The sequence below is a fragment of the Vombatus ursinus genome, unplaced genomic scaffold, assembly GCF_900497805.2.
Source record: "Vombatus ursinus unplaced genomic scaffold, bare-nosed wombat genome assembly UNPS02001419.1, whole genome shotgun sequence".
Lineage (NCBI taxonomy): Eukaryota > Metazoa > Chordata > Mammalia > Diprotodontia > Vombatidae > Vombatus > Vombatus ursinus.
The window spans coordinates 9,092,168-9,112,216 of NW_020941197.1; the positions used below are offsets into that span (position 1 = coordinate 9,092,168).

Below are 20,049 nucleotides of genomic sequence, written 5' to 3' on the forward strand. Positions count from 1 at the left end.
ATGATGAAGTGAACGGTTTCAGAGAAACCTAATAAGACGGGGGAGGGAGAACTTTTTCATAAAATACAGTTTATTTCTATTGGTGTAGACAGAAAAACAAAGTGTCACTTCTTTCCCGGGGCGTACGGAACAGCCGGGCGGCCCCAAGTCAGGCGAACAAAAGGGGAAGAGGCGAGACGGAGGTAAAACCCGGAGTGCCCGGCTCCGGCCCGGGGCTGCCGCGGACGAGTCCGCGAGCCAGCCGGGGCTCGCGGGAGATCCGAGCGGGAGGCGTGGCGGGGCCGGGGATGGAATGACAGGCCGCCAGATGACAGCCTCTCCCGCCAGTCCGCGCTGCCGCCGCCGAGGGAAGCGCCGGGCTGCCGGGCTCCCGGGCTCCCCGAGGTCCGGGCGGCGGCGAAACCTCCCCCCCCGCCGGGTGACAGCTAGCGCAGAGCCGGTGGGGGCTCGCGGGGGCGCAGGCGGCCTGGGCTTCCCTTCTGAAGAGAGCCGCTCGGGCCGGGCCCGGGTCGTCCCCGCCATTCTCTCTGTCACACACCCGCGTCTCCACGGCCGGGGGAGCCGCTGCCCCGCGAACTCCCCTTCTCTCGGTGGAACAACCGTCCCACCCCCTTTTGAATGTTTCTCACCCGGTAAGGGCCGCCGACCCCCGGATCGCGCGGACCTCGCCTTCCTCTCCATGTCCTCCGGTGCGGCTGGGGCGGCGGCGGCGGCAGGGGCGGCAGCACCACGGAAAGCGCAGAAGGACCAGCGGGGCCGGGGCCGGAGCCGGGGGAGGGGGCTGGGAGAGGGGAGGGAGAGGAAGGAAGGACGGGAAGAGCGGGCCGGTGCGTCTGCGCAGCAGCCCGAGGCCGCTCCCGGACCGGAAATAGAACACTTCCCTCCCTGCCCCTTCTAGTCCTCCCTCCTAGACCCCAAACATTGCCCTCGCAGGCCCACCCCGTCTGTGCGTTTCCGCTTCTTTCTCGGATGCCGGGGCGCCCGCCTCTTGAGCTGCAAGGGCTGCTTGCTTTCCTCTTCGCTATGGGTTTGGTAAATGTGGATGCTTTTCAGAAAAACGAAAAGACTATCAGGAGACGGGGTGAAAGGCTTGAGGGGAGGGGGGAAAGAAGCCCGCCGCGGGGTGGGGGTGGGAGGAACTTCGGGACCCCCTAGCAACTCCCGGGACAGCCTCGCCCGAACCTGTGCAAGCCGAGGCGACGGCCAGAGATTGCTCTGGGAAGGCAAGGGTGGGAGACGCGGTGTGTACACACGCCCCTTCCGATTGTCAAGTGTAGACAGCCCGCCAAACTTGTGAAAGGAGATTTTGTTTAGAACAGTCAACTCCCCACCTGTTATCTCCATCTCTAGTTAACTATAACTCATCACCCATACTTGTCTTCTTGAAACTCGTTATGCTTCCAGTATTTCTGTTCAGGAATGGAAGGGCCTGAGTTCACCCGCTTGAGCTGATTTCAGAGTTTCCTCATCTGGAGCACGCCCACCCATTAGATCATTGGAAAGTCATGCAACCTCTCCTTGGGCTTGGTCTTCGATATCTAGATAACAGACACTATCAAAGTTCTTCAGAAAGAATGTATTCCTCCCAATCTGTGGCCTTGTCGTTTTAACCTTCGAGCTGATCAGGCTCTTGGGTCCAGACTTCTACACATTTATTTACATAGCCAAGAAAATAGCCAAGAAACTTACAAAAATAGCACTCACCCTTGAGCAAACTTTCCCGGGGGCCCTGCAGACGCAGCAGGAGATGGGGAATTTAAGCTTCCTTGCGGGCTCTTGTTCCTAGTCCTGCACAGCGTTACTCTCAATCAGTAATCAACCAGCACTGATTTAAGGGCTGACTGACTCTGTGCTAAGCGCTGAGAATACAAAGAAAAGGCAGTCTCTGTTAACTACTTCATAGATGAAGTGTTTTCTGTAGCTCTTGGACTAAGTTGTGCTAATAGTAATAATTCTTGAAGCCTAACCTGCAGCTGGTGGAAACACTAGACCCACCTTGTGTCAGCCTGAGATACTTGTTCTAGTTCCAAGTGGGGATTGTTTCATTCTTTATAATTTTATCACCAGTACCTAGCACAGGGCCTGACACGAAGCTTATGAAATGCTTGTTGATTAGTTGATTATATCCAGGTTTAATGGAGTGACAGACAAGGACCTTGTGTTCCACTTCCTGCTAAACTTTGATTTCACAGAACCTTGCCTGATGATCAGGAATGCATAGGTTCTCTCATCTTCCATTCCAGGCAGGGACCAAGGACCACTTTGGGTCAAAGAGGATCTCACCGCCTGAGGCCCTTTCTCCCCACATACCTGGTTCCCCCCTCCATGGTCCTTTAAGGCAGCCCTCTGCAGCCACCTAAGCATGGTCATTCAGGTTACCTGGGCTTGTTTCCCATAATCACAACTTTTAATACTACTAACAATAATAATAATAATAATAATTGACACTAATATAACACTTTAAGGTTTACAAGGCACTTTACATATGTCATTTGATGCTCACAACAAACCAGGGAGGTGAGTGGTACTGTTATCCCCATTTTATGACTACTATTTATGAATATATTTTCATAGTAGTACTTGAGGCTCTGGAAAATGCTTTACATATATTATTGTAGTCAAAACCTCACAGTAATCCTATAAGGTGATGCTACAGGCATTATTATCCCCATTTAACAGATGAGGAAACTGAGGGTAAGCAAGGTTAAGGGATTTTCCCATGATCACAAAAGCAAATTATCTGAGGTAAAGTCTGAACCTAGTTCTTCCTCACTTCAAGTCCAGTACAATTATTAACCACACCATTTTGCCTTCAGGATATCCAACACTGAGGAGAAGGAATGGAAAGGAGTATACTCACCCATTAGTGTAGATCACAACACATCTATGCCTTCTCAATCTGTGTAATTTTTGTCCATGTCCTCTCATAAATTCTTCAATAAAATCTACCCAATGCACTAGAGGCCTTCAAGGTGTTTAACAGTAGAATCCAGGCTGACTATTATTTATTCTCCTATTCCTATGTGAGTGACCCATTTTTCTTTTGCAAACATACATTTCCTAAATAATACTTTTTAATACCATTTTTATGTACAGTTCATTGTGGGTAATGTCTCAGTCTACTCACCCCTTAACATGAGTCTCTGTTGCCCTTTGGATTACCCACAATTTTTATTCTCAAGAGACTGTGATCTTCCCTGAGCCATAACAATATAGCCTAACTGGACAATATTAGGGTCTAAAAATGGATATATACATGTTAGCAGCTAGGGCTCAACGAAAGTACTGCCCAGTTTCCCAAATACAATCAAGCCCATTCACTTTCTCCTATTCAATCTTAAAATTGGTCCATTGCCCATTTATAGTACCTGTGGAAAATATGGGTACTATGTTGATGGAATAATTCAATGGATTGTCAGTTTAAATACATGCCATAATAGCAATAGTAAGCATTCTTCATCCATATGAATTGTTAAACCCATCTCTTTTTCATGGTTATGAAACTCATTGAAGAATTCCTAATATGGGACTTGATGAATCATAGTTTTGTTGTTGTTGTTTTAGTATAATTTATTTGGAATCAGTATAGTATAGTGGAATGAGCACTGGATTTGGAATCAGAGGGCCTGAGTTTGAATCTCACTCTGATGCTTGCTAGCCCTCTGACCATGAATAAGCCAACTTCTCTAAGCTTCAGTTTCCTTATCCGTAAGGAAAATTAGTAACCCCCACCTCACAAAATTGTGAAGCACTTGACAGTTCTTAAAGCACTAGATCATTGTGTCAGTTGTTTTTACTTAACTATTGTTTTTTCTTTGTTACAAAGGAAGCAAGGTAGGTGTGGTGGGTGGGGAGAGATATATATTCACATGTGACTAATGTAAAAATAAGATATCAGCAAAACTTCAAAAATCTTAAAACATTGCATAAATGACAGCTACTGCTATTATTATTTTTATTATTTGTTGTTATTACTTCTACTACTACTACTACTACTACTTTGTGATCTTGAGAAAATCGCTTAACTTCTCTGGCCCTCGGTTTTTTAATCTATAAAAAGAGCAGTTGTACTAGAGGACCTCTGAGGCCCCTTCTAACTGATATTCTATGAATTTAAATCATGTCTTTTAGACATAATGAACTGAATCATACATTTCTTTCATTTTAAGTGAGAAAATATGCAGAAATAAACAGGACCAATCAAGTGTAAAAAGTGCCACTTGAGAAATACTATGAAAATAAAGCATCCATTTTTCAAGATACCTATTTGTGATTTTAATAAAATCCAAGAAATTCAGAAAAATAATTGGAATTGGAATCTGTATCATTTTAAAATGTGATGTTTTAGCATTAAATGTTAAGGTATAACAATGTAAGTGGGATTTCATAAATGGTAAAACATCCATATTCTAGATTTCTTATAAATTTCATTTTTAAGAGTTTCATTAAATACTATGGTAGGATCCTGCTGTCTTGAGTTACTAAAGGGGTATCACAGTGACCAAATTAATTGCAAATAAAGAGATGGGAAAATTAATAAGAGGAAACAAGTAGCATTGATTGAGTTCTGAAAGTTTACCATATTAACGATAAGAAATGTACTTTCAAGAAACTTGAGCTTAAGAAGTTAATCAGATGTTTTCAATCAAACTTATATGTTTCTTAAAGATTTATGTGAGCCAGAAGAACCAATTAAAGCACCATGAATAAATTCCAGTGAGTGGTCTTGTTGGGCTTTTACTGAAAACTGTAGCTTTTAAATATTAGAATTTTTGCCTCATTATTCTCCTTATAGCTTATCTGTTGGTCATTATCATCTTATATTCTCTATACTTGTGAAATTTAAAAGGAAAAAAAGGATTTTGAAGTTAGTGATTTTAATTTTTTCTCAATCTCTTGAGCAAACAATTCATTTAAAAAGATCTCTTTCCCCATTTATAAAACATAGAATCTTCACCTGAAAGGGTTTTTGAAATATTCTGGCAAAAGTAAATGCATTAAAAAAAGGAAAAGTGGATAATTATATTAATAATATAGTTGAGAAAATAAAGTTCTATCTTTTATACATTCCAGATCTCACATTTTATAGCACTGTTTCCCTATAAACAATTTGAAGATAGAAATTAATAAACTCAATTTTGAGTTGGGGAAATAGACTAAACTCCTTACCATTATTATGGTAAACAGAAGAATTGTTTTATTGTTATATACTATTAATGTCAAAATTCTTAGGTTTCTTTAAATTTTATATGTAGGCAAGACAGTATTTTAGTAATTAGTATTTTTATTTTAATTATTTTAATCATTTACATATATTGGCTGGCTAAAATTTATAATTCACTTCATGTTGTCAATTAACAGATTCCTTTGAGTAGTACTAAATGAAATCTGCACAAGTCTTTTCTGAATGGAAGTGAATTTGTTTGAAGCATAACATGAATGTAAGTAAGTTTACATGTGCTTTGGGGGATATTTTTCAACTTCTTAATCAGACTGACAGTCAAAACAAACATATGCAATAGAATGCCTTTCTAGATTAATTGAGCAAAGCTGGAATTTAAACAATACCAGATAACTGCCAGCCTTTTGTTCTCAAATTGTTCACTCTTATCTTTAAAATCTTCTTAACTATAAATGTTACAGACATTTAGAAAGTTTTTTTCCTAATATCTAAATGATAGCACTTCTTTGAATTCATACCTTGTTTCATCAGGAGTAATAATGGAGAAAAAAGTTGTTCACTATCATTCAAAAATAATTCCTTCCTCTTTGTTAAGAAATACTATGCGCTTCCTCAGTCTTCAATTCTATAGTTCATTCTTCACATCTATTTTTATATAATAGTAATAGATATTGTTTCATACTGATTAATGGAATAATAAATGTAGATAGGCAGGATAACTACTGTTGCCCAATACATAATTGCATTGCTTATTGGAAGTAAAATAGTTCTATTTTAGTACCAAATTACTAGTTCTGTTTTTGTTTTTTTAAATGACAGATCTTTTTTAATGGAGTTTCATGTTGAAGTGCTTAAGTTCTCCATAATTCCTATTTCTTAGAGGACAATAGTTAAATAGCAAGGTACTTGACCACAAGCAGGGGACATGGATTCCAGTTCCAACCCTAGTGGTAGATTTTAATGGTTACTGTGACCAAGTCACTTCCTTTTTTTTTTTTTTTTTGGCTACTCCTCTTTTCCTAGAAATTTATATTGATGTCATAAAATTATTGATAGCAACTGCTGAAAGTAAGAAAACTAGGTAATACAGCTTTTTAAGATCTCACCACAAAAAACTTCTTGTTTCAAATATTCTGAACAAACTTTTTCGCTTTTGCTTCCCAACTGGCTATATCTAGAGTAGAATACAACAGGTTTTTCTTTGTTGTTTTTTTTTTTACCAACCATAGCAGTATTTCTTTTCTGGGGCAGAATATAAGTCCAAAATTAATTCAACAAACATTTATTAAGCACTTAACCATGTGCTAGGCACAGGGGAAAGAAATAAGGATATTGATATAGGAGATCAACTAATCAAATCAACAAGCATCAATTAAGTGCCTACTATGAGCAGATGCTAAGTACTAGTTGTACTAGTATATATACTATTTAGTATACTAAGTAACTAGAGTTACAAAGAAAGGCAAAAAAACAGTACTTGCTTTCAAGTAGCTCATAGTCTACTCCTTCTTCCAAAGCAGGTCAGCCCTTTCTCTGCAACTACATTGGTAACATACAGTTACCTAAAACACTAAAAGGTTAAATAACTGACCCTGGGATTGAGAGAGAGATATACACACGTGTGTGTGTGTGTGTGTGTAAAAACCATGATGTATGTACATGTACATCATATATTTGGGAGAGGCAGAATTTGAACTCAGAGCTTCCTGATTCCAGGCCAGCTCACTATCTTCTAGGCCAGGCTACCTCTCAAGCACTGGGAATACAAAGACAAAAACAAGAGTCTCAGTCCTCAATGAGTTTACAATTTCACAGGTTAAATAAAGAACCTGATTTCAGTTTTTTCTGCTAAAATATGCTCCTATACTTTTAAAATTTTTGCTTATTCTGCTCAGAATTGTTGTATTAGGTAGTTATTTAAAAAGAATTGGGGAGAAAAAAGATTACATGCTAGCTAGTATTAAGACCAATAGGAAAATGATTCTTTGAACCTTGAGGGACCATCCTAATCAGTCCTTTAAGAAATTAAGCTTTCAGGGCAGCTAGAGAGTGCAGTGGATAGAGCATCTCGGGCCTGGAGTCAGGAGGACCTGAGTTCAAATCTAGCACACCAGACACTGGATACTTACTAGCTGTCTGACCCTGGGCAAGTCACTTCACCCCAATTGCCTCACCCCCCCCCAAAAAAAGGAAAGAAATTAAGCTTGCTAGAACTATTTGTGTCTCACTTCATGTTGATTTTAATTGTGTTGTCTCTACATTCACTTATACATCTTGATGTGCTTGAGAGAAGTGGGAATGGTAAGCAGATAAAATCCTAAGAAGGAAATTCTAGTGAGAAGGAATTGGTTTGATATTACAAAGTTGGTGATAGTGATTCATCTGCTTCCTCCCCATGTAAATTATATTCTCTAGGAGATTTTGTGTACCTCAGAAATGCATGAATTCAATTCACCATGTATTTATTAAATGCTTACTGTATTCCCAACACTGCTATGCAGTAATGATATAAAGAAAAAATTATAGTCTCTGTTCTCAAGGAACTTAAATTCTATGGGAAATCTTTCACAGCAGTAAGATAACTGTTACCCAATAGTAATGGTCCCCTAATTCAGTCTTGCAAATAAATTTCAGTAAGTTGTCAGTATCTACTGTTTTATGAGCTTGTGTTTGTCCCTCCCCCACATATACAGGGCTTTTAAAATTGGCCTTTACTTTCTTCATCTCATGGTATAAAGCATTACTTGCCCAGTTAAAGCAGGAAAATATGTATTAATTCAAATCTTACAAGAATCAAATCTGAATGAATAGCCAGATTTTTAACTGTAAAAAATAAATTATGCATTAATGAATATGCTAAATAACAAATAGCTATCAAGTATTTTGACCATTCATTTCCTAACCCTTAGCCAAACTTTACATGTATCCCCCAAATCCACAATGATTTGGGAGGTGGGGAATTTTGTCTCAGACTAATAACATGATATAACATAATATAATATAATACTTCTTAAAGTGTTCACTTGATCCCAGGAAAGAACTTTTTTCATAGGAATAAAAGTTTTCAGGTTAAAAACACATTTTTGAACACACACACATACATATATATATATTTTTTTCTTTGTTTCTAGTGGTTCCTGATAACACAGGAGTTGAGCTTCCAAAAATTCATGAAGCAGTCAGCATATATGGAAGAACTTAAGTATGACTTCAATGAAAAGGCTGAATTAAGACACACAGAAACACATGAGCCCTTTGTCTTTAATTATTACAAAAATACTCTTGAGAGAAATAGCAAGCGCTACCAGGCCCTTGGCTATTTGCTTGAATGTTACATTTATGAGCTCTTGGAGAAGGTATGCAAACTACACAAAGTATATATCCCAATCCAGGCTATCATGGAACCAAGGAGCTTCTTTTTCATGAGTGAGAATGCCTTAACTAATCCTTCCCTTCTTGTTCTCCTTCAAGACCATGGAGTTTTTCGGGCTGGGCAGTGGAGTCAACAGACCATAGTCCGTCATGGCCTGCAACATGGAAGTCAAATACCTTGTATTCAACTAGCACTGCAATCAGATTATGGTATCATTGTTTTAAATCCTAATGATAATTTCATGGATTTAAAGCTAGAAAAAGAGTGTCAAAGTCCTCTAGGATACACTATTGAGTCATCTTCCACAGAAATGTTTCAGTCTGGGAACCCATTTTCTTTGTCTAAGGTTGCCCAGTGCATTCCTAAAAAATACAGTAGTACACCTGAAGAACATACTGCCTACATCTGGAATCATTTCATTTTGAAAAGTGCAGCCAGGAATGTAGCTTTCATTGTCCATGGTTATGGAGGTTTGGTTTTCATGGACCTACTTGTTCAGAAAAAGTGGGAAGTAATGAACAAAGTATATGCTGTAGCCCTTATTGATTCTGCACACCATGTAGAGCACCAGCTGGGAAATGACACACAGCTATTAGCATGGATAAAACACCACTGTCGAGAATGGATAACAAGCCACAAGCCATTGGATAAACCTGTAGCCACTGTTTTAAAAATGGATTGTCCAAAGGTTTCTGCTGGTACAGAAAATCATAGCTTAGCACCTTCTACAAGCCTACAATCAATTTTCAAATACCTCAAAAATGCTTTAAAAGCCAAAACAACTGTTCATTTTTCTCGAATGCCAATTGTAACTAGAAGCTGCACAAAAAGAAAGCAAAGCATTTAGGAAAAAAGAGAGATGCTGTGTCTGCCCCTTAGAAAGCTGCATTAAGAATGTTAGAATCAAAAGAGCAGCTTCTACCTCTTCCCAACTTTGGTATGCTGAATCAGAATGCTTCTGATAACTATCTGATTTTGCTTTTTGGTTTTTTTTTTTCTTAAGGAAATGTGAATTTGTTTTCATTTTTCAGACTTTTGTGGGATAAAGAAAGTAAACTTACAGTCTGCCATTTTTTTTTCTTTACAATCTTATTTTAAAGCCTATTGTTAGAATTGTTTGATTTTTGAAAAGCCATGTTCTTGAGAGTTTAAAGGTAGTCATTACAAATACTGCCACTTAATTCAAATTTAGAGCAAGTTATATTCTTTGATTTATAAATGGTTTTGATGACTCTGTAAAACTGACTAAAATTAAACATAACAAGCAGCACCCATGTTTTCTCTTATTTATGCACTCCTTTGTTTAACAAAGCAGGATTAGCTTTGATTTTATGGCACATAGTATAATGGTACATAAGTAAAGTTTCTCTGTGCCAGAAAACCTGATGGGTAGAGGACATGCCATAATCTTCTCTAGTAAGGGGAAGGATCAAGGGATGGGGAAACCTCTTCTAGGATCTGCATTTGCATAATAATAACTAAAGCACTTTACATACATGACCTTATTTGAGCCTCACAAAAACCGTTAGGTATTATCACCATTATGCATATATTATCATCATTTTGCAAAAGATGAAACTGAGTCTTAGAGAAGTTAAGTGACTTGTCTATAGTCATACAAGTAGGTGATACCTTATAGTAGATTAAAATGAAACTTCTATCCTACTTGACAAGACAAATGGATCCAAAGATCTTTCTTATTCTCCCCACTGCTACCAATGCTCCTTTTTTACCCTAACCCCCATGAGAATGGGCTAGAACAGTGTCTTCCTAAGAAGCCACTCAACTGAGTCCACTATTAATACTGAGATAAAAAGCTGCTTGAGTCACTTAAAGAATGACACATTTTGAGGTGAAAGGGATCTTTTTCTATTTTGTTGAGTCCTAATTTAACACCAAATAAAATGGATATTTCCATATGCATAGATAGAAAAAGAATTGTAAATGAATTGTAAATGAAATCCAGATCTGTTATATGCAGCTTGCATTTCCTTTTGAGCATATAAATTCTACCTGTAGCTTTCAAAGTTATCTTGCTTATGCTTCCTTATGGCTTTCCTTTGCATTTTTTAAAAAGATGCTTCATGACTTTTTTAATATTTTTTGCTATCTTATTGTCCTTGTCATCCTACCTCCCCCAATGAAAAAAAAAAGACCTTTTAATAAATATGCATAGCCAAACAAAATAAATTCTCACATTGGCTGTGTCCAAAAATGTCTCATTTTGTATCTTGAATCTATCTCCTCTCTTTTTCAAGAGGTGAATGACATGCTTCTTCATTAATCCTCTGAAATTGTTGCATTAATCAGAGGGGAAGGAATAGGACATGTGTCTAAGCTTGCATACTTTGATCGACAGCCCTCCTCCCAGAATTTTGGAGACCCAAGCTACAGGAATCAGTCCCACAGTACCAATGGGCAATGCTCTAAACTGTTGGTGCTGGCCAGAGAACTAAGAAAAAGGAGTAGAATAAGACACCATGTGTACAGGACCTGTGTGGCATTAAACCTGAGGCAAAGAGCACAGCATCCCCCTAAGGACAGTTCTGTGTCTCCAAAAATTACTTGGGGCAGAGATCTAGGCTGGCACACCATAACAACATATAATCATGTCAAATTTTAAAATACTGAAGATGTCTTAAACACCTAAATATTTCAATGGATCTGCAATCCCATTTTGGGGTATTTTTCCATTGTGACATATTCTGACCCATTCATGGGAAGAAGCTAAGAAATTTTGAGATCCAGCCCCCAGGGAAGCCACCATCAAAGGAGATGGTCAGTAGATTGAAATTACCAAAAGATCTCAGGAAATAAACTCAAAGACCTTGAACATAATCAGATAAATGAACAGGTAAGACATTAACAGCAGAAGGAAATATGGCTTCCAGGTCAAGAAAACTAGTTCAGGCATCTATGAATAAATACTGCAAAACAAAGGAAAGTGACCCAATATTTGAGGATATAGAGGACCCAGCAGAATTTGAGGAGAACATGGAACCACAACATACTGTTCTGAGAGGTTGAAAGTAGAATAAAATTTATTATGCTTCAGCTGATGTTAAAAAAAAAAAGCAGGGGTAGCAATCATGATCTCAGGCAAAGTTAAAGCTAAAATAGATAAGCAGTAGATAAAAGAGATTAAAAGAGATAAATAGGAAAACTACATTATGATAAAAGGTACCATAGATAATGAAGTAATATCAATATGAAATCTATATGGATCAAATGCTATAGCATCTACATTTTTAAAGGAAGATCTAATGAATTACAGAAGAAAATAGAGAGCAAAACTATGATAGTGGGGGACTTGAATCTTCCCCTCTCAGATAAATCTAAACAAACAATAAATTAGAAAGAAATCAAGGAGAGGAATACAATTTGAGATAAGACAGATTTCTGGAAAGAATTGAATGGCAATAGAAAGGAATATACATTTTTCTCAGGGATATAGGGCATCTTTACAAAAATTGGCCATATATTAGGGCACAAAAACTTTATAGTTAATCGCAGAAAAGTGGGAATACTAAGTGCACCCTTTTCAGATCATAATGTAATGAAATTATATTTAATAAAGAGTTATGGAAACACAAATTAAAAATTAATTGGAAACTAAACCTAATCTTAAAGAATAAGTGGATTCATGAACAAATCATAGAAACAATAATTTCATTACAGAGAATGACAATCATGAGACAACATACAAAAACCTATGGGATGCAGCAACAACAGTAATCAAAGGAAAACATATTTCTAACTATTTATATCAATAAAATAGAGAAAGAGAAAGCAGTGAACTGGGGATACAATTTAAAAACCAGAAAAAGAACAAGCTGAATGTCCCCAATTAAATGCCAAATTGGAAAACCTAAAAATTAAAGGTGAGATTAATCAAATTGAATGTAAGAAAACCATTGAATTAAGAAATAAAACTAGAAGTTGGTTTTATGAAAAAAAAAAACAACAATGAAATAGATAAACCATTGTTGTCATTGTTTTTAAAAGAGGGAGAAGAAAATCAAATTACTGGTATCAAAAATGAAAAGGGTGAAAATACCACTAATGAAGATGAAACTAAAGCAATTATAAGGAATTGTTTTGCCCAATTATATGACAATAAATTTAAGAATTTAAGTGAAATGGAGAAACATACAAAAACATAAACTGCCTAGATTAGCAGATAGAATATCTAAATAAGTCTGTTTTAGAAAAAGAAATTGAAAAGGCCATAAATGAGCTTCCAAAGAAAAAAAAAGCATCAGGACCAGATGCATGTACAAGTGAATTCTAACAGACATCCAAAGATCAATTAATTCCAATGTTACATAAATTATTCAAAATAATAGGCAAAGGAGTCCTGCTAAACAAACTCCTTTTATGAAACAAATATGGTTGTTTTTTTGTTTTGTTTTTTGCTAGGCAATAAGGTTAAGTGACTTACCCAGGGTTATACAGCTAGTACGTGTCAAGTGTCTGAGGCTGGATTTGAACTCGGATCCTTCTGACTCCAGGGCTGGTGCTTTATTTACTGCGCCACCTAGCTGCCCCAATAAATATGATTTTGATACCTAAACCAGGAAGAGTAAAAATAGAGAAAGAAAATTATAGACCAATTTCACTAATGAATATTGATACAAAGATGCTAAATAACATACTAGCTAGGAGACTACAACAATGTATCACAAAGATTGTACATTCCGATCAAGTGGGATTTATACCAGCAATGCAGGGGTGGTTTAATATAAGGGAAACTATTAATATAATTGATTATATGAATAACAAAAGTAACAAAAATCTTACATCAATAGATACAAGAAAATCTTGATAAAATACAACACTTATTCCTATTAGAAATGCTTGAAAGCATAGGTATAAATGGATTTTTTTTTTCTTAAAGCAATAAGATGCATCTACCAAAAACCACCAGCAAGCATTATTTGTAATGGAGATAAGCTAGAAGTCTTCCCAATAAAATCAAGAGAGAAACAAGGATGCTTGTTGTCACAATATTATTCACTATTATATTAGAAATGCTAGCAATAGCAATGAGAAGAAAAAGAAATTGAAGGAATCAGAATGAGCAATGAGGTAATAAAACTATCTCTTTTTACAGATGATATGATGATATACCTGGAACATCCTAGAGATTCAAGTAAAAGTTAGTTTGAAAAATTAATAACTTTAGCCAAATATCAGGATATAAAATAAACCCACATAAATCATCAGCATTTCTATATATCACCAACAAAACCCTGCAAGAAGTGATAGTAAATCACTCTTTGCAGATGATATGATGATATACTTAGAGAATCCTAGAAAATCAAGTAAAAATCTACTTGAAATAATAAACAACTTTAGCAAAGTTGCAGGCTATACAATAAATCCACATAAATCATTGGCATTTCTATATATTACCAACAAAACCCAACAGCAAGAGATAGAAAGAGAAATTCCATTTAAAGTTACTGTAGACATCATAAAATATTTAGGAGTCTACCTCCCAAAACAAACCCATGAACTATATGAACACAATTATAAACACTTTTCACACAAATAAAGTCAGATCTAAATCACTGGAAAAACATCAGTTGCTCATGGGTAGGCCGAGCTAATATAATAAAAATGACAATTCTGCCTAAGCTAATTTACTTATTCAGTGCCAAACCAATCAAACTATCAAAAAATCATTTTATAGAATTAGAAAAAACAATAACAAGATTCATTTGGAATAACAAAAGGTCCAGAATATCAAGGGAACTAATGAAAAGAAATACAGGGGAAGGTGGCCTAGCCCTTCCAGATCTTAAGTTGTATCATAAAGCAGCAATCATCAGAACTGCTTGGTACTGGCTAAGAAATAGACTGGCGAATCACTGGAATAGGTTAAGTGCACAAGACACAGTAGTCAATGACTATAGCAATCTATTATTTGATAAACCCAAGACCCCAACTTCTGGGATAAGAACTCATTCTTTGACAATAACTGCTGGGAAAACTGGAAAAGAGTATGGCAGAAACTAGGCATAGATCAAAATCTCACACCATATACCAAAATAAAGTAAAAATGGGTTCATGATTTAGATATAAAGGCTGATACTGTAAGCAAACTGGAAAAGCAAGGAATAGTTTACCTATCAGATCTATGGAGAAGAGAAGAATTCATGACTAAACAGGAGATAGAGAACATTATGAAAAGCTAAATGGATAACTTTGATTACATTAAATTGAAAAGGTTTTGCACAAACAAAGCCAATGCAACCAAGATTAGAAGGAAGGTAGAAAATTGGGAAAGAATTTTTACAACCAGTCTCTCTGATAAGGCCCTCATTTCTAAAATATATAGAGAATTAAATCAAATCTATAAGAATGCAAGTCATTCCCCAATTGATAAATGGTCAAAGAATATGAACAGGCAGTTCTCAGATGAAGAAATTAAAGCCATCTATAGTCATATGAAAAAATGCTCTAAATCACTATTGATTAGAGAAATGCAAATCAAAGCAAATCTGAGGTACCACATCACACCTATCAGATTGGCCAACATGACAAAACAGAAAAATGATAAATGTTGGAGAAGATGTGGGAAAATTGGAACACTAATGTATTGTTGGTGGAGTTGCGAAATGATCCAACCATTTTGGAGGGCAATTTGGAACTATGGGCTATAAAAATGTGCATACCCTTTGACCCAGCAATAGCACTTCTAGGGCTATATCCCAGAGAGATCATACAAATGGTAAAAGGAACTACATGTACAAAAATATTTATAGCAGTTCTTTTTGTAGTAGCAAAGAATTGGGAATTGAGAGGATGCCCATCAATTGGGAAATGGCTGAAAAAGTTGTGGTACATGAATGTAATGGAATACTATTGTGCTATAAGAAATGATGAACAGGCTGAATCCAGAAAAACCTGGAAAGACTTGTATGGTCTGATGCTGAGTGAAATGAGCAGAACCTAGGAGAACCTTGTACACAATAACAGCCACATTGTGCTATGACTGATATTGATAACATAACCCTTCTCAGCAATACAAGTATCTAAGACATCTCCAAAGGCCTCATGTTGGAAAATGCTATCCACATCCAAACAAAGAACTATGGAGTTTGAATTCAGATCGAAGCATACTATTTGCTATTTTTTTTTCCTTCTGTTGTGTTTTGTTTCCTCTTTCTGGTGGTTCCTCCTATTGCTTCTAATTCTTACTTACAACATCACTAATGTGAAAATATGTTTAATAGGAATATATATATGTATAGCCTATATCAGATTGCGTGCAATCTCGGGAAGGGAGGTGGGGTGGGAGAGGGAGAAAAATTTAAAACTCAAAAGCTTATGGGGGACAGCTAGGTGGCACAGTCAATAGAGCACCAGCCCTGAAGTCAGGAGGACCTGAGTTCAAATCTGGCCTCAGATCAAACACTTGACACTTACTAGCTTTGTGACCCTGGGCAAGTCACTTAACCCCAATTGCCTAAAAAAAAAAAAAGCTTATGGAAGTGATTGTTGATAATTCAAAATAAATTAATTAAAATTTTTTTAAAAAGTGATAGTAAGAGATACCCCATTTAAAATAACTGTAAATAGTATAAAATGTCAAGGAGCATACCTGCCAAGACAAACCCAGGAACTATATGAACAAAATTATAAAACACTTTTTATACAAATAAAGTCAGATTTTAAAAATTGGAGAAATATTAATTATTCATGGGCAGGCAGGGTCAATATAATAAAAATTACAATTTTACCTAAACTAATCTACTTATTTAATGCCATCCCAATTAAATTACCAAAAAATCATTTTATTGAGCTAGAAAAAAATAACAAAATTCATTTGGAAAAACAAAAGGTCAAGGAATCAATGAAAAAAAACAGTAAAGGAAGGAGTGTTAGTAGTACCATATCTTAAACTATATAATAAGGCAGTAATTTTCAAAACTATCTGGTACTAAGAAATAGGTAGATCAGTGGAACAGAGTGGACATAAAATATACAGTACTAAATGATTATAGGAATCTTGTGTTTAACAAATGTAAAGATTTCAGCTTTGGGGATAAGAATTCACTATTTGGTAAAAATTCTTGGGAAAACTGGAAAGCAGAAATTGGGCACAGACCAATATCTCACACCATTTACCAAGATAAGGTCAAAAGGAATACATGACCTGGATACAAAGGGAGATATCATGAGAAAATTAGAAGAACATGGAACATATTACCTATCAGACTTATGAATAGGAGAGCAATTTATGAATAAAGAAGAGAGAAAGTATTGTGAGGTATAAAATGATTGATTTTGATTACATTAAATTAAAAAGTTATTGAACAAATAATACCAATGTAGCCAAGATTAGAAGGAAGCAGAAAACTGAAAAAAAAAATTTATAGACAGTTTCTTAGATAAAGCTTTCATATCTCAAGTATATATATAGAACTTTGTCAAACTTATAAGATTACGAGTCTCACATCTATCAGATTGGCTAAAATGATAGAAGTAGAAAATGACAAATGTTGGAGGGAATGTGGAAAAATAACACCAATATTGTTCAAAGAGCAACTGTGAATGACTAAGTTATTTTGAGTATTAGAAATATTCAAATTACTTACAAAAGAACTATGAAGAAAGATGCTATACATCTCTAGAGAAGGAACTGATAAAAAAGAAGCAGGTATAGTATGGTTTTACATATATAAGTATATGTATATACATATATTTACATATATAAATATATACATATCTGTATCTAATGGTGACCTTCTCTAGTGAAAAGTGAGGAGGGAGGGAGAAAAAAATTTAAAGTACATAGCAGAGAACAAAAGAAAACTCAGAAGGAAGCACAGAAAAGCAGGGTAGCTTTGAAAATGATGTGTAGTAATTAATACATAATTTTTCATGGTTTCATATTGAATTCTCTTTTTGTGTTGTGCTGTGTACATGGAAATTTTTGTTGTCAATGGATGCAGAAAAAGCCCTTGACAAAATATACCAATTCCTATTAAAAACATTAGAGGGCATAGGAAGAAATAGAGCTTTCCTTAAAATGACAAGTATCTAAAACCAGCAGAAAGTATTATCTGTAATGTAATGTAAGTATAAGTTAGAATCCTTCCCGTTTACACTGCTGAATTTAACACTTACAGTGTTTTCTTGGCTCTGCTTACTTCACTTTTCATCATAAAGATGTTTCATGAAGATCTTCCCGGGCTTCTCTATATTTATCACACACACAATTTTTTTTTTTACCACAATTTGTGCTGCCATTTTCCAAATGATAGTTAAGTACTTTCCAAGGTAACTGTCTTTGCTATCATGAAAAGTACTACTACAAGTATTTTGGTATAAATGGGGACTTATTGATGGCTTCCTTGGGGTATAAGCCCAGTAATGGAGTCTCTAGTTCAAAAGTTATAGACACTCTATTTGCATATTGCCAAACTAACACACACCCTCAAAGATCAAAAGTGAATGTAACAAAAATAATGCATAACTCAAATGAACAGATATGAGAGGACACTCCTACCCCACCCTTTTGTGGAGGTGGGAGATCCACAAGTTTACACATCGTACAGGTTTTCAGATTTTTTCAATATATCTATCAATTATGCTGATTTTTTTCTTCTTTAAAAAATATATATTATTTCTTAAATGGTATGGAAAGGGAGGGGGAAAGATACTGGGGATGACTATAATAATGACAACAGAAGATATCAATAAAAATTTATTTTTAAATTTTTTAAAAAGAAAGATGAACGAGAGGGAAGAAGCACATACTACCCTGAAGTTTTGAGTGTGGGATGTAACTTTTTAATAGAATATAAGTTCTTTGAAGTCAGGCCTCGTCTTTTTTTTTTTGTATCCTCAATGCCTACCATATCTGCCATGTAGTAGACATCTAATGAATGGTAACTGACTGAAAAATTAAACTAAACTAAGCTAAAAGATTGAAAAAAATAGAGGAAAATGTAAGATAAAAAAATCAGATAATCAAACACAATTCATTTGGAAAAAAAATCAAGCAGTGTTATTTAAGAAAAACTGTATTCTCTGAAAACCATAACCAACAAAAAATTTATATTTTTAAAAGAAAACAAAACCACCTAAATCTTTTAGACCAGAAAAGTAAAATATAAAATATTCTCCACTCACCTCCTAAAAGAAAACCCAACATAAAAATATCCAAGAATGTCATAGCCAAATCCCAGAGCTTTCAAGTTAAAGAAAAAAAAAAATACTACAGTCTGCCAGAAAGGGTAAGTTTACCTACAGTTAGGATCACTCAAAACTATGATACAAATCTTAAAAAGAAGAGAAAATCTTGGTACATGTTAATCCAGAAGGCAAAAGACAAAGGTTTACAACCAAGAATTACTTAACCTATAAAACTGAATACAATCCTATAGGGAGAAAAATAGACCTTTCATAGAATAGAGAACTGTCACTCATTCTAGATGAAAATAGAAACTCTAGTAGAAACTTTAAAATGCAAGCAGAGCAATCAAGAGAAACCTAGAAAGGTAAATGCATTTGAACAGTTGAAAGGATTGACAGAATGAAGTACATATATTCTAATAGTAGAGATAAATTCCCTTTAAAGTTCCCTTTAGACTATCGCTGTCTTAAAGGGTCACAGAAAAAAAATATTAACACTGGCAATGGGTGAGATTTTCTTCCACTTTGTTAGTTTTAAGAGAGAAAAGAAGGGCAGCTAGGTGGTGCAATGGATAGAGCTCTGGCCTTGGAGTCAGGAGGACATGAGTTCAAATCCAGTCTTAGACACATGACACTTACTAGCTGTGTGACTCTGGGCAAGTCACTTAACCCTGATTGACTCACCAAAAAGCAAAAAAAAAAAAAAGGAGAGAAAAAGAATATACTACAAATGAATGCGGAAATTAATTTTGCATAATTATGTGATTAAAAGTACATAGAAATATAAAAGGTGGGGTGAAGAGGTAAGGCACGGAACTTCATGATCTTCATTCTCATCTGAACTCCCCACTCCTCTGGAGGACTGGAGAGAGAAAAAGTTTGGTGAGTGGAAATACATTAAACTCAACAAGAAACAAGATAAACAGGGGGTCAGGTGAAGGACAGAAGAAGGTTTAGGATGGGTGTGGATCTAGAGAGGTAAAAGTTACAAGCAGGAATTTAAAAAAATATATAAAAACCAGAGATAAGGGATTTGGCTTGGTGAGAATAAAGAAAAAGAAGAGTAGGACCTGACAACTACAACTATAAATTACTTGTGTTAATCAGATTCTTTCTCTTTCTTAATTTCCTTGTTTGCAAAGAGAAGGTCAGGGGAAATAAAAAGCCAATATCCAGGTCTACTGCTTAGTGACAGAAAAGGGGATTGTTTCATTATCTCCATAGAGCCCAAGGACTGAGTAAGAACACTGACAGGTTATGGCTAAGCCTATACACATTAGAAGAGCCTGGAAAGCAGTTAGGATTCCAAGGTTTCAGAAGGGAGAGCAATCCAGGCACAAAGAAC

General features: G+C 36.0%; 2 protein-coding genes across 7 annotated transcripts in view; one reads left to right on the forward strand and one right to left on the reverse strand.

Annotated features, from left to right (window-relative positions):
- SENP7 (SUMO specific peptidase 7) overlaps positions 1-747 on the reverse strand; it is a 164,662-nt gene extending 163,915 nt beyond the window's left edge. For all 3 annotated transcript variants that reach the window (XM_027867203.1, XM_027867194.1, XM_027867184.1), the window contains exon 1: positions 630-747. In XM_027867203.1, the coding sequence (XP_027723004.1) occupies positions 630-681 (52 nt within the window). In that variant the 5' untranslated portion in view covers positions 682-747. The remainder of the gene's footprint in view (positions 1-629) is intronic.
- LOC114046744 (putative protein FAM172B) lies at positions 160-10,657 on the forward strand. 4 transcript variants are annotated; one of them, XM_027867232.1, is made up of 4 exons: positions 863-1,032; positions 2,466-2,517; positions 5,362-5,441; positions 8,314-10,657. In XM_027867232.1, the coding sequence occupies exons 3-4, from the start codon at positions 5,436-5,438 to the stop codon at positions 9,400-9,402; spliced, it is 1,095 nt and encodes a 364-aa protein (XP_027723033.1). In that variant the 5' UTR covers positions 863-1,032; positions 2,466-2,517; positions 5,362-5,435; the 3' UTR covers positions 9,403-10,657. The 4 variants fall into 4 exon arrangements, with proteins under 4 accessions (XP_027723049.1, XP_027723041.1, XP_027723033.1 ...); XM_027867248.1 differs by lacking the exons at positions 863-1,032; positions 2,466-2,517 and adding an exon at positions 160-182; XM_027867240.1 differs by lacking the exons at positions 863-1,032; positions 2,466-2,517 and adding an exon at positions 489-632.
- The last annotated feature ends 9,392 nt before the right edge of the window (positions 10,658-20,049 follow it).